We start from the raw sequence: 13,227 nt of genomic DNA, 5'->3' as shown, positions 1-13,227 counted from the left end.
TTCATGTCTTCAGTTAGCCTTTAGAGGCTAAATTTTCTAAGATATTAGAATGATACTCCCAAAAGAAAGATACATATAGGAATGTGGTAAGAAACATGCCAAAATTAATTTATATTCATATAACCACAGAGTTCTCTGCTGTATTTTCTCTTTTGTTCTTCTGACTCAGGAATCTCAATCTTTTCTCTCTGATGCACCACTTTTCTTCCACAGCTCCTCCAGAATAGGTATCTTTCATCATCACCATCTCTTACTTCCTCAAGGACTCCTCTATGATTTCAACAACCCCAGGGTGGCTGGTTTCTAAGGAACTTGTACTAAGATCTGCTGTCACTTCTGCCATTCAATACCTCTAGACCTTTCCTATCGCTAGATTACTGATTTTATTATTCAGTAGTATTACTGGCAAGAGAGAGGTACACGAACAGTAAAAAGGAAAAAATTATAATGGTCTGAATAGTAATAGCCTCTGATGTGCGCAAGTATCAGGGATGAATTGTCCAAAAACAGCGGAGAGAAATCTGGTGTTATTTACAGCTCTGTGGGGAAAACAAACAAACAAGCCCACACCTGCCAATACATTACTGGTTGAAGAACCCTCCTGAAATAAGACAACCAACAAAAAAAATATGATATTTAATTCTTAGAGAAAATTGCTTTGAGGGAGGAATACTTGTGTTACTGACTGCTCTTGATAACAAGCACATGATTTCTGGAGGCTGCTTGGGAAACTGCACTAGGTGAACTGAACTAGGCCATCTTAGAAATGGCCTAACATGAAGGTACACTGTTTGTACCGAATGAAGGTACAATGGTATCCCACATAAATCACAATTGTGCAATGTAAGAAACCTTAATTTCCCTCCTGTGGGCTCTACCAGCAAATGTGGATTTCTTTCTAAAGACAATGTCATTCTGCTGACAAAAGTTTTGATAGAAAGATATAGTGTCTCTGAAGTCACTGTTTCCAGGAGGCAGCTCCCACTTCAAGCAGTGAAGCCAGAAATGTGGGAAGCTCTGCTGGAACAAGGGACACCCAGGTAAGTGGGTACCCTGGGAGAAAGCCTTAATCACCTCCATCACATGTTGGAACCAGAGTGGGTTTTTGTCTTCAGATCAAATATTTGCGTGAAAGGCTTCAAAACCATCAGTGCTAGGTGGGAAGATGGTCGAAAATGCTAAGAACAGCTGCTCAGGCCTAAAAAGGATTAATTCTGTTCTCTGTTGTGACTAACGGGAAAGTTGTCTTAAAATGATGAGATGGATTGGCGCGTCACTTCCACTGTCAGCTCCCTGTGCTCCACTTGTACATGCAGTGATTCACCAGAAGTGGGTGGTGGATAATGCAGAAGCGAGTGAAAGATAGGATGAAATATTCCTTGCCATCCTGAGCTCATCTGCTGAAGATTAAGGTTATTTGTTCCTTGATCACTCAATGAGTATTTTCTAACCCAAGTTAAATAAGGAACCTAGCTGGACTTTTCAAAGGTTATTCAACAATATGATTGATCTGGCTGTTTTGTTTTTGTGTGGTACAGTCTTTCATAGGTTAATTATACTGACAGCTTTTCTGCAGCACTGTGTTAATATCAAGTGTCGAAGTAGTGCCTTGGCAAATGGGAAAGTCATTACTTTTTTGTGTCAGATTCTGCCACTTGTGCTCCCACAGACCTGCGTGTCACTCAGTTCTCCAGTAGCTCTGTAATAGGACTATGATCAATGACTCTTCTCGTGCTAGAAGATAACAGCCGGTGAGAACAGCAGAATTTGTCCTTTCATGCTTTGTGCTATGACACACCCGACAATTTTTATGCTTTAAAATACTGCTTACTTAAGGAAATGCTCTGCCTTCCCATTGATTGTTCAGATAAAATTAAAACCACCCTTCAGATATTTCCTTCTGTAAGAACCGAGTTACTCAACTCGGAAAGGAAAACTGTTTGGGGGAAATCCATCGCCTCCCACCTGTTCTAAAATAAAAATCAAAGGGTGTTCGAGCAGCATGGATGAACACCTGCGGAGCTCCTCTCCAGCCGAAGCGAGGGGAGCTTAGGTCACCGCTCTGTGATTGCCTGTCTGTGCTCCCGCTTCCCGGGGACTCGCAGCGCGTTTCACCTTTGCAAAATGCCGTGTCCTGAGCGCCAGGTGAGGCATTGAGAGCATCCCGTAAGCACCGGCGAGCGCGGGGTTTATTTACCGACTCACTGCATTTCCATGGAAACTCTAATTGTCACACCGTGCAGCGCCGGAATACCGGGCTCTAGGGCCGCCTGGAGCGGCCTCCCGAAATGCGCTAGCGCGGCGGCTCCAGCCCCAGCCCCGGTCCCGGTCCCGGTCCCGCCGGGCGGGCGGCGAGTGCGGCAGCGCCGGCCCCGGGGCGCGGCCCTCAGCTCCAGGCGAGACCCGGCGCCTCCGCAGCGCCCGAGTAAGGTGCGCCTCTGGGCGGGGGGCTGCGCGCTTCCCTCTGCTCCCGCCCCGGCGGAGCCTCGCCGTGCCCGCCCGGGCTGGAGCCGTGACCGCAGCCCGGGGCTGCCCTGCCCTGCCCTGCCCTGCCCGGCTCGCCCCCACCGCCCCCACCGCCCCTACTGCCCCGCGGGGCGCCCGCAGAGGGACAGCGCGAAGGTAACGCGGGGCGGGCGCGGAGCCGCGGCGGGCTGGGCTGGGCTGGGCTGGCGCAAGTTTAGGCGGGGCAGCGCCTTGCCAGCAGTTGCGCGGGACAGGGGGATTCGCTTGGGTGGAGGGGGCTCAGGGAGGGGGGATCTCGGCGGTCGCGGGCAGCGCGGGGCTCCAGGCTAAGCGCGGTGCGCGGATCCGGACGCGGGGCGGGGCGGGCGCGCAGGGCAAAGCGAGCGAGTTGTGCGAGGGCAAAAATAGCAGTCATCCCCGGTTTGGTGCCTTTGCCTCTGAGAGCCAGGAACTGCTGGGTTCCCTCGCAGAAAACGTAGCCGTGCCTTTCAAGTTTTCTGTTCTGACCAGTAAATGGCCCGTTACGTTCCATAACGTTTACTTGCAGCTCGAGATATATTCTTGCTAGTTGGCTTTGGCATATTTCGAGAAGTTGTGTTCTTCTTGTCCCGGCTAATGTTGCAGTTCTTCTTTCAGTCAGGCACAGAAAGAGGCATACCATTAACATGCATAGAAATCCATTTTTCTGGACTTCTGAACTAATTTCAATCTTTTGAATTCTCCCAGGTTCTCAGGCTAGTTTTTGCTGTTGCATGTAACGAACAACATCGGAAGCAGCAGCTTTTCATCTTTGGCTTGTATTGTGAATGCAACGGTTGAGTGGTTTCAAATTTTGTCTCAGATTTATCTCAGTCTTTAATGATGTGAGGGCATAATTTCTCAAGTTGTAACAACACAGCTCAATGCTTTCCTTAAGCTTCCGTAGTCGGGCAGTAACAGCCTGTCTTATTAACTATTTACAGCTGTGTAGAAGTTTAAAGACCTTCTCTGACTTTTTCTATGCAGTCTTGATATAACTCCAGTATTATGGAGGCAGAAAGGCTGTATTTCCTAGGTAATTTTCACATTTTGCTTCCTCCCTAAGACTACAAATCATTCACAGCTATAAAGATTAATTTTCCTGTTACAAAGATGGAACTGATTAGACTATACAAAGACCAGCCAGTCAGAGTTAATAGGTATTAATATTGTAGGATATAAGCTCTTAGCCATGAATAAACCTTAATGTAAGTACCTCATCTAATAGAAGGAACATTTCCTGAGAAAACAATTGCTTTCAGAGGATGATGGTTACCCATCTAACTTTTGTGTTCTTGAAAATTTCCCTTTAAATATTTAGAGAAATAGCCGGCCTATTAACTCTCCTAAATTGTCATTTATAGATTTTGTATTTTAAGTGATAGCTTTAAGTGAAATAATGATATTAATTACAAGATAGTAAAAATATTAGCATATTTTAGGTTGTGTGGTACTTCTAACTCAGCTACACCTGAAAAATGGTTTCATTTCTCCCTGTCAATCTCAGGCCCTAGACCAACTGCAGCTGAAGCATGCTTTTGATGAAAATAAGAATCACAGTAATCAGAGAGTCACACTGAGGTATACCATAAATTATTGTAATTTAAGGAGGTGTTATTTGAAATTTTTCAAGATCATGGTACACCATCTGTTATAAAATACATTTTACTGTACTCTTAAATGTTAACTGCATTGAGTCTTACAGTAAATATTCAAATCCACCTTGGGCCCTGCCACAATACTGAAGTCTCTCCTGCCTTTTGCAGCCTAGCCTTCTGTCTCAAGCATTCCATTGAAATTAAAGACCTAAGCAAACCCACGTAAAGCTCACGGGGTATGAGCTCATACAGGTGTAGCTGGGCACAGTTGGGAGTGTACACAGACTAGGATCACCAAAAGGGAACCTCATTTGCTTGACTGATTGATGTAGGAGGTGAAAGTGATCCAACCTTTGGGGCTGACAGCTGAAAATCTCCATCCGGTACCTTCAGACTGACTAAATTTGAGCTTGAAAACAGGTGCAAGAGCACTCTGACTCTGTGTTGCATTCAGTTTAGAAATACACTTCAAATATGAGGAGAAGGTTTTGAAAAGAGTCTATATTATTTAATTCTATTTCCCACAGCAGGATTTTCATGAATCTCCATTTCCCTAAAAGCTGCACCCATGTGCTGCACTGGGTTTGACCAACCGTCAAGAGGGAGAGTGAATCTCTCAAAGTAGAGGCAGCTGTTAAAACAAAGCAGGAAGATAAATGCCAATAAGTGCACATAGCCCTGTGAAATCAGTGGCATGCTAATGAAGATCAATTATGCAGGAAGAACACTTGTTTACACCTTTACTGCCAGTGGCACTCAAGCTGAGAGCAACTGGTTTCTTTTGATCAGGAGAGGATGCTCGGAGACAAGAGATCCACTTGGCATCTTTTGAAATTTGGGGACAAAAGTCTGCTTTCATTTTACACATCCAAAATGAAAATAAAGTCATCTTTGGGCATTTTGCAAAGCAAATTTTGTCAGCACAGTAGTTCTCTGCTGAAATCAGCACATTATACTGTTATTCCTTCCCCTCTGTCTTTCTGCCGCTCTGAAACTGTGATTAGAGATGGTGCAGGAGGGGCTTCAGTGTACTACAGACTTCTGTGGTGCCCCAAGTGTCCAGCTAGAGCCTTAAGAGATCATGTTGTGACTTCTTCCAGGGCTCCTTCCTCATGGAAATGAGGACATGTGATAGGGAAGATGGCACCTTCTCATCTCGCACCCCAAGCAGAAGGCAGCCATAGCTCAGAAGGGATGGAGCTGGAGAGCCCATGCTGGACTTCAGAGGCATGGCTACTAAGCTCTTCCGTGTTGATGTTTCTCAATAAAATATGTCTGCTTCAGCAAAACCAGCATATTCGCTTTTTGTTTTTAAATAATCATATTAAAAACATAATGAGCAGTTCTGCTAAAGCCATACTGCAAGAGCTCCAGGTGGAGGTGTAGAAATCTACAGAAATCTAGCATTCATTTAATGAATATGTTACAGTATAACAACACTTAAATTTTGTTCTCTGGCCCTAGTCTTAGCATTATCTGTATGGAATATAAATTTATAGAAGATAAAATAATTATGGTGCATCTGACTTGAAAGTCAGACTGACTTGAAAGTCTCTTCCTTTTCACTTTTAGTCATCCAAAGCTGAAAGTGGTAGAAATAACAGTGATACCACTAGATTAGTTTCAATTCTCCTCATAGAATCCATTGATTAAAACTAAGCAAAACTTAATGAAAAGATAAAGATTTCTTTACAGATCATAACACATAATTCAAATGGAATGGACTAACTAGATAGAGAGCCTTTTCTACCAGTAGAAATGCCTGCTTTTTCTCCATTCACTGATGAACCTGTGGCCTAGGAACCTTTTCAATGACAGCAAATATCACCAAAAACTCTAGAGAGGGAGTTGTAGTTTTGGTACACACATACATAGCTGCTATTATAACTTTAACACTGGTATGCATCTTTACTACTCAATATGACCTTCAAATGTGATGATGTGTGGGAATTTAGCTGCTACTGAAAATACCCGTAGATACACTAAAAGCAACCCTAACCTCTGGGTTTCTGGTAGAGAAACAGTAACGCCAGTTTGTTTCTTCTTTTACAGGTTCGTCCTTCAACCTAGTATCAGTTAAAATAGAAGACTACGCAGAATGATTGCTGTTAGCACAGAGTTGCTTATGGAGGCACAAAAAATAAATGAAAAGCTCATTTCTTCAGAGTCATCACCACTTTGAGAGCATTGTAAGAGTTTTTGAGGGTTTTTTTGAATCTCAAGATGGTACTGGATTTCCTTCTCTATTAGTCTTTCTCTCAGGTGACTAGTAACTAAGATATGGAGAGATCCAGGTCTTGAATAATGTTTCATTTCCCTTTCTCAAATAACTCTTGATATGGTTCAAACCTGCTATCAGGCAATGGGATGTTCCATTAGTAAAGCTCTTTTAATCTGTGCAAGATATAAACTGGAAAAGGAAGGTGTCCAAGCAAAAAGAAAATTGTCCAGAATGACACTAATGGCTTTTCTTTATTAACTCTTCAGTTAAGCAAAGTTTTTTCCTACACGCTTCTCAGCTAAGTGTGTAGTGTCGTGGAACAAAGATAATAGAATGTTCACCCTGAAAATATTAGGGAGGTAATGTTTCATATTGAAACGCAACATAGAGTTGAAATGGTTTTCATCAATCAAAAGAGAGTGTGCAAATTAGAGATGGCCTGCACACACTGAAATCTGCAAAATCATCAGTCAGCAAAATCCACCATTCCTTCATGTTGAACAAAGAGAAAAAAAATTATAGAAGTGTGACATAACAGGGACATAATGCCATAAGCCTGAGGTATGGAGATGTATCTTATCCAGGGCAAAGCTCTGCAGGGGGGTTCCTCAGACAAAAGTTATGTAGAGTCATACTTAGGGAAAAGAAAGAAATTTCAGCAGATTTTGAAAGTCATTGTGGTATGCAGATCATACTGGTTTTGGTTGGTTAGTAGCAACTCAGAGAAATTAGCTCAGAAAAAATAAATAAAAAACTATTTCCTTCATTAGCTAATATTTGTATAAAGAGAAGCCCACCAAAATGAAAATTTCTGATAATATCAACAGAGAGAGATTAGATCGCTTACAGAATCTCTAATCTGCTTCTTTAAAGTTGATCTAGAGGCAAAGGTAGTCTCAGATAGCATTGTTTGTCTATTATATGGTTTCCCATCATTTCATTAAGGATTGGGAAAAATTGAACAGAAATAATATGCATTAATGCTGCTCTGCTTGTATGCACACAATTATAAAATTTAGGTTATCTAAATTCACATATCCAGTTCTTACTTCTATTTTAGCTATTTTAAAGCACTTTAAGATTGAGAGAATCTGGCAAGGCTGACTTCTTGTCACCTCTTTCCAACACATTACTTGCAAGATTTTTTTTTTTTAAATAAGTATTCCTACTTTTACATGAGGAACCTTCCCATCACAACACACTGTCAGTGAATATTCTGAGGTTGTTTTAAGGTTTGAGCTTCCCTTTGGCACATGACAGTAGGAGCACACGTGATGTCAAGGAAGGAACACGTCTGCATGTGTAGAGGAAGCTGAGTAACATTTTTGCACTTTGAAGAAGTCAGCACCATACAACTCACAGAGGAACCTTGAAGAGCCCTGCCTTTTTTAGGTGACAGATCTAGCCTTCTGCTCAATTTATATATGCTTTAGTATTGTTTAGATGTTCCTGTTTTCTCTTATATAAGATTTCTAAACATTAAGCAATTTTGTACAGGGCACTGGCACTCTGGAGAACTTTGAAACTTTAGTACATGCTGGTGTTTAAGGTAAACTGAAGATTGAACTAAATTCTCATGTCTTTCTGTTTGTTCTAAAATGAAGAAATACATGAAGATTCCTAATACATGAAGATTCTGTAGGCAGTATAACTTTGTGCTGAGTTAGGTTTTAATGTTCGATGTTTCTGTGCTGAATAATTAGTGGTTCACTGAATTTTCAAATGGCTGTGTGGAGTTTGCTTCCAATTAACACTGTCCTCTTTGTATTACATCCAGTTACTTTAGATGTTTTATAGGCAGTTTTCCTTTCTGCTTGAGCACCAGTTAAAATATGTTCAACGCTTAATAGAAAATGGTTTCTATATACACCACATTAGGAATTCCATCTTGGATCACTGACAGTGGATTTCCTGATCATTTTTGAAAGCTCTCACTTATTTTGTGTTAGTTCTCTACTAGCAAGGTAAGAAATGCTAGTGCAGTTATTAGCATATATATTTTCAGGTGCCTTCGTTATAATTTGCTGTGATGCAATGATTAGGCGTGTGCCCAGATGGTGTCTGTCATTTCCTTACCCATATCGATGGGCTCTTATGCACATGAGTAATCTCACCAACTCAAGATGAATTGCTTTTGTAGCTAACTGTTCCCTCATGGAAAGTCTGACAATATAGTCTATAGCAAAGCATAGTTAAAAGCCAACATAATAATGCAGAACCTTAAATTGCCATTCTCCCATGTGAGCAGCCGGGTAGGAGGCCAAGGCATGCTGAACACCACATGGTAAAACCTACGTAACTAATTCATGTTGACCTGAAGTTATACAGGATCTACCTCACAGTAGACTAACATGACTAGTAATTTATTTGCATTGAGGTGACACCAGGTAAATTTATGTTCCTTTACATTCTGATTAACAGCAATATCATTGTTCCTTCAGATGCTAATTAATGCCTTTCTCGTTCTAAGCAGGACTGTAAAATGGATTTAGGATTAAAAGACCGTACCAACAGGACACCTACCAGGAACACCTCTGCTACTACAAAGAATTTTTCTGCCTGGGAAGACTATAAGAGTAGTGTTGATGACATACAGTACTTTCTTATTGGGCTGTACACACTTATAAGTCTGGCTGGCTTTATGGGAAATCTGCTTATACTAATGGCCCTACTAAAGTGCAAGCAGAAGACGATAATAAACATTCTCATAGGTAACTTGGCCTTTTCTGACATCTTGGTTGTGCTGTTCTGTTCGCCTTTCACACTGACATCCGTCCTGCTTGATCAGTGGATGTTTGGCACTGTCATGTGCCATGTAATGCCCTTCCTCCAATGCGCATCAGTTCTAGTTTCAACTTTGATGTTAATATCTATTGCTGCAGTCAGGTACCGTATGATAAAATATCCCCTTTCTAGCAATCTAACAGCAAAACAAGGCTATTTCTTAATAGTGACCATTTGGGCCTTTGGCTTCACAATTTGCTCCCCTCTACCAGTTTTCCACAAAATTGTGGACCTCAGCAAAACTCTGAATTTAGAGGCACTGGAGAACAGACTCTTGTGTATCGAGTCATGGCCTTCCGATTCCTATAGAATTGCCTTTACAATAGCCTTACTGTTCATGCAGTACATACTGCCGCTGGCGTGTTTAACTGCTAGTCACACGAGCGTCTGCAGGAGCATAGGTTCTAGACTGTCAAACAAGGAAAACAAGTTTGAAGAAAAGGAGATGATAAACCTAGCTCTTCATCCCTCTAAGAGCACTAGCACACAGGTGCAGTCCTCTGGGCACTCCAGGTGGAGCTGTGCCTTTGGCAAAAAGCACCACAGAAGATATAGCAGGAAGACTTCAAGTGTGATGCCAGCTATTTCAAGGCATCATCAGGATACTCATTCAAGAGATCTCCCAGAAACCTCTGGCACAGAAAAAAGTCAGCTCTTTTCCTCCAGTAAATTCATCCCTGGGATTCCTATCTGTTTTGAAATGAAACCAGAAGAAAATACAGAGATCCAGGACATGATTACAGTATCCCGATCCATTGTCAGAATTAAGACAAGATCAAGGAGAGTTTTTTGCAGACTGACAGTGCTAATCCTAGTTTTTGGTTTCAGTTGGATGCCTCTTCACCTTTTCCACATTGTGACAGATTTTAATGCCACTCTCATTTCTAACAGACATTTTAAATTAGTATATTGCATATGCCATTTATTGGGTATGATGTCCTGCTGCTTGAATCCCATCCTCTATGGGTTTCTTAACAACAGCATAAAAGCTGATTTAATGTCCCTTATCCCATGCTGCCAAATACTATGATTTTATGTGCCCCAAGATAAAGTAAAACAAGTATGGCTTTCAAGCCTACTGGCGTGCATAGCTGTAAAAGATATGTAAAAGATATTAGTTTAGTTTAGTTAGTCTGACTTGGTTATGATTAGTAGCATTTTATGTGAATGGATAGTTCTATGGCTGCATGTATTTCTTGCATTGGGCAGAACTATATACCTATGTTATAACATTTCCCTATCTGTTACACGTAGGAAACCATGCCCAGTGTACAAAACCGGAATACCATTTTCATTACCTGAAATGTTGGCAATCTGTACTTTGGAATTATACAGAATATATTATGAATAATAAATGTAAGACAGACTACTTAGACATATCAGTATTAACTGTCATAAAACTATAATAAAATACATATAATTTACTAAATAACTATTGTTGAGACTATTTCAGTGCCAACTTTGACTGTTTTCTAATATAAACATCTCTTTCTGGATGTGATTAGAAAAATATTTTTACTTAGCTCTTTGAGTCATAGTTTGCAATATCTTTGCAATATGCTTTGCTGCTGGTACCTAGGCTGCCTTACTCCTTGGTTTGAGGGTTGTTGGTTTTGTCTTGATTGTTTCCATCTCACCATGTTTACCCAGTACAACCTATCCCTGATTTCCTTAGCCAGTTTTCACTCTGGCTTGTCATTTTATGTCATTTTCCACCAGCCTGAACTTATCTATAGTTATGCCTTTGTTCTTACAGTGATGACACCCCTGAACATACAACATACAACATACTTCTGATCAGAGTAAGCCCTCATTACCTAAGCAAGTGATAGTGGAAAGAAAAAGAAAATGGAAAGACAGCAGGATTTTTTCTTTTCCTTTACAAAAAAGCAAAAGCTTACTGCACTTCATTATAGCTGACCCACTTGCTTTGGAAAGCTTTAACAGCTTTCAAATAAATTTGTGCATGTGTGCCTTGACAGGTGGGAGGGATGAGCAGAGTGGATTATTTTTAAATTCAAGAAGGGCAAGTGCAGGGTCCCGCCCCCAGGGAGGAATGACCCCATGAACCAGTGTTTCTGGTGTCTGACCTGCTGAAAACAGCTCTATGAAGAAGGATCTGGAGGGTCCTGGTGGACAACAAGCTGTCCATGAGGCAGCAGTGTGTCCTTGTGGCCAAGAAGGCCAGTGGTATCCTGGGGTGCATCAGGAAGAGCATTTCCAGCAGGTCGAGGGAGGTGATTCTGCCCCTCTACTCAGCCTTGGTGAGGCCTCAGCTGGGGTACTGAGGGTACAGAAGTGTCCTCTTCTGGCCTCCTCAGTACAAGAAAGACATGGAGCTCCTGTAGCAGGTTCACTGGAGGGCAATAATGATGATTAAGGGACTCGAACATCCCTCTTATGAGAACAGGCTGAGCGAGTTGAGCCTGTTCAGCCTCGAGAACAGATGACTGAGAGGGGACCTCATTAATGGCTGTCAGTATCTGAAGGCAGGGTTTCAAGAGGATGGATTCAGGCTCTTCTCGGTGGTGCTAAGCAATAGGACAAGAGACAACAGGCAGGAACTGATGCACAGGAAGTTCCACCTGCATATGAGGAAGAACTTTAGTGTGTGAGTGACCAAGCACTGGAACAGATTGCTCAGAGAGGTTGTGGAGTCTCCATCACTGGAGATATTCAAGAACCATCTGGATGTAATCCTGTGCAACGTGCTCTAGGGCGACCCTGCTTGAGCAGGGAGGTTGGATCCAGATGATCCACTGTGGTCCCTTTCAACTTCACCCATTCTGTGAATCTGTGCATCACACACACGTGTGCAAACACACACACACACACATACACACATGCTTTCTGCATCTCCCTCTCCTCTCTCTTTTTCTCCTTTTTAACCAGACCAGTATTTTTCCTTCCAAATTTAAGTCACATGCATCTTCCCTAAGTCATATTACATTTCACAGCACAAATGCAAAGAATATATAATAAAAATATAAATAAATAAACAAACAAATACATATATATATATATATTCTCCCCCCTGGATTATTCTAGTTTAATAATCCATCTCTGCCCTCAGGATTCAGTAAATGTACAAAGCCTTTGCCTATTTAAGTTGTAAAACCTCTCCTCAGGTCTAACTGGTGATTATTTCCTTTTATCCACTAAGATTTTTAATCCAATAGGCCTTTGTATGTAGCTTCTACAGGCTGAGAAATAAAGTTTTTCTTTTTATAAATGGGTGGTTGGAAATGGTCAGTGTGCATTTTTTTTCCTCAAGATACTTCCCTTCCAGTTAGTCTTTAAAAGTGAAAGCAGTTCTTTTATTTTGAGGAATCATCAACTTATTTTTATCACAATGCTATCATTCTGAGACCTTTTCTCCCCAAGCCACTACCTGCTGAGGAGTTTATTACATACTAGTGGGTAATAGCTTCTACCCTTAAGGTATTTTTCCGAAGTCTAGTTCTCAGTAACTTGTTGTTCTTTGTTTTCATTAGTTATATGCTTTAATAGTTTTTTCCTGGACACTGACTATTGCATTTTGCAGATTATTATCTCCTAAAACCCTACAATATGTCATTAAATAGAGTACAAATGGTACAGAATAGACACTGCTGGAACAATATATTTTAAAATAGCTTTTTAAACATTTTAAGTACTTCAATTTAAAAATATTTATGGCTAGTCTTGGTAGATAAAATTAGGAGAACGTTAACTAAATTTACATCCAGAGCAAAATGATGTAGTTCTATAGAAATTACAGCAGCTCATGCCCTATTTCTGCCTACAAATTTTCACATAATTGTAATATATCATTTAATCTTATTTATACCGTGTGATATAGCCAAATAGTATAAAAGGATAAGAAAGCAGTCACAAGCTTGAAATATTCCTTCTGACTTTATTTATTTATTTTTTCAGTGTACTGTTCTCTTCCTTCCTAATTGCTATTTATTTTCTATTCCTTCCTTTCTTTCAGAATTTCAACCATTTTTAACTCCTACACTGAGGATTGTTATTTTATATAAATTAAATGTTTATTTAGTAGTTACTCTTTTCAGATCAAATTCTACTCACTTTATATGACACACAGAATCATGCTAGGATTTGAATAAGGCCTTCCTCTCATTTCTGAGGTGCACA

General features: G+C 41.0%; 2 protein-coding genes across 10 annotated transcripts in view; both read left to right on the top strand.

The window, feature by feature from the left end:
• Window positions 1-2,035: 2,035 nt before the first annotated feature.
• TMA16 (translation machinery associated 16 homolog) overlaps window positions 2,036-13,227 on the top strand; it is a 53,441-nt gene continuing 42,249 nt past the window's right edge. The window contains exon 1 of the mRNA XM_039380459.1: window positions 2,036-2,145. Coding sequence (XP_039236393.1) covers window positions 2,125-2,145 — 21 coding nt within the window. The 5' untranslated portion in view covers window positions 2,036-2,124. The remainder of the gene's footprint in view (window positions 2,146-13,227) is intronic.
• On the top strand, window positions 2,164-10,519 carry NPY5R (neuropeptide Y receptor Y5). 9 transcript variants are annotated; one of them, XM_039380458.1, is made up of 3 exons: window positions 2,164-2,430; window positions 3,992-4,065; window positions 6,135-8,790. In XM_039380458.1, exons 1-3 carry the CDS (start codon window positions 2,215-2,217, stop codon window positions 6,160-6,162), a joined length of 318 nt encoding a protein of 105 aa, XP_039236392.1. In that variant the 5' UTR covers window positions 2,164-2,214; the 3' UTR covers window positions 6,163-8,790. The 9 variants fall into 9 exon arrangements, with proteins under 9 accessions (XP_039236392.1, XP_039236388.1, XP_039236389.1 ...); XM_039380454.1 differs by having other exon boundaries at window positions 2,326-2,430; window positions 5,183-10,519; XM_039380452.1 differs by lacking the exon at window positions 2,164-2,430 and adding an exon at window positions 2,437-2,622 and having other exon boundaries at window positions 5,183-10,519.

Source organism: Pipra filicauda, unplaced genomic scaffold (genome assembly GCF_003945595.2).
Source record: "Pipra filicauda isolate LSUMZ 115617 unplaced genomic scaffold, ASM394559v2 scaffold196_size3971931_pilon, whole genome shotgun sequence".
NCBI lineage: Eukaryota > Metazoa > Chordata > Aves > Passeriformes > Pipridae > Pipra > Pipra filicauda.
Note: the sequence above shows the minus strand (reverse complement) of the source record. Positions and strands in the feature narration are given on the sequence as shown.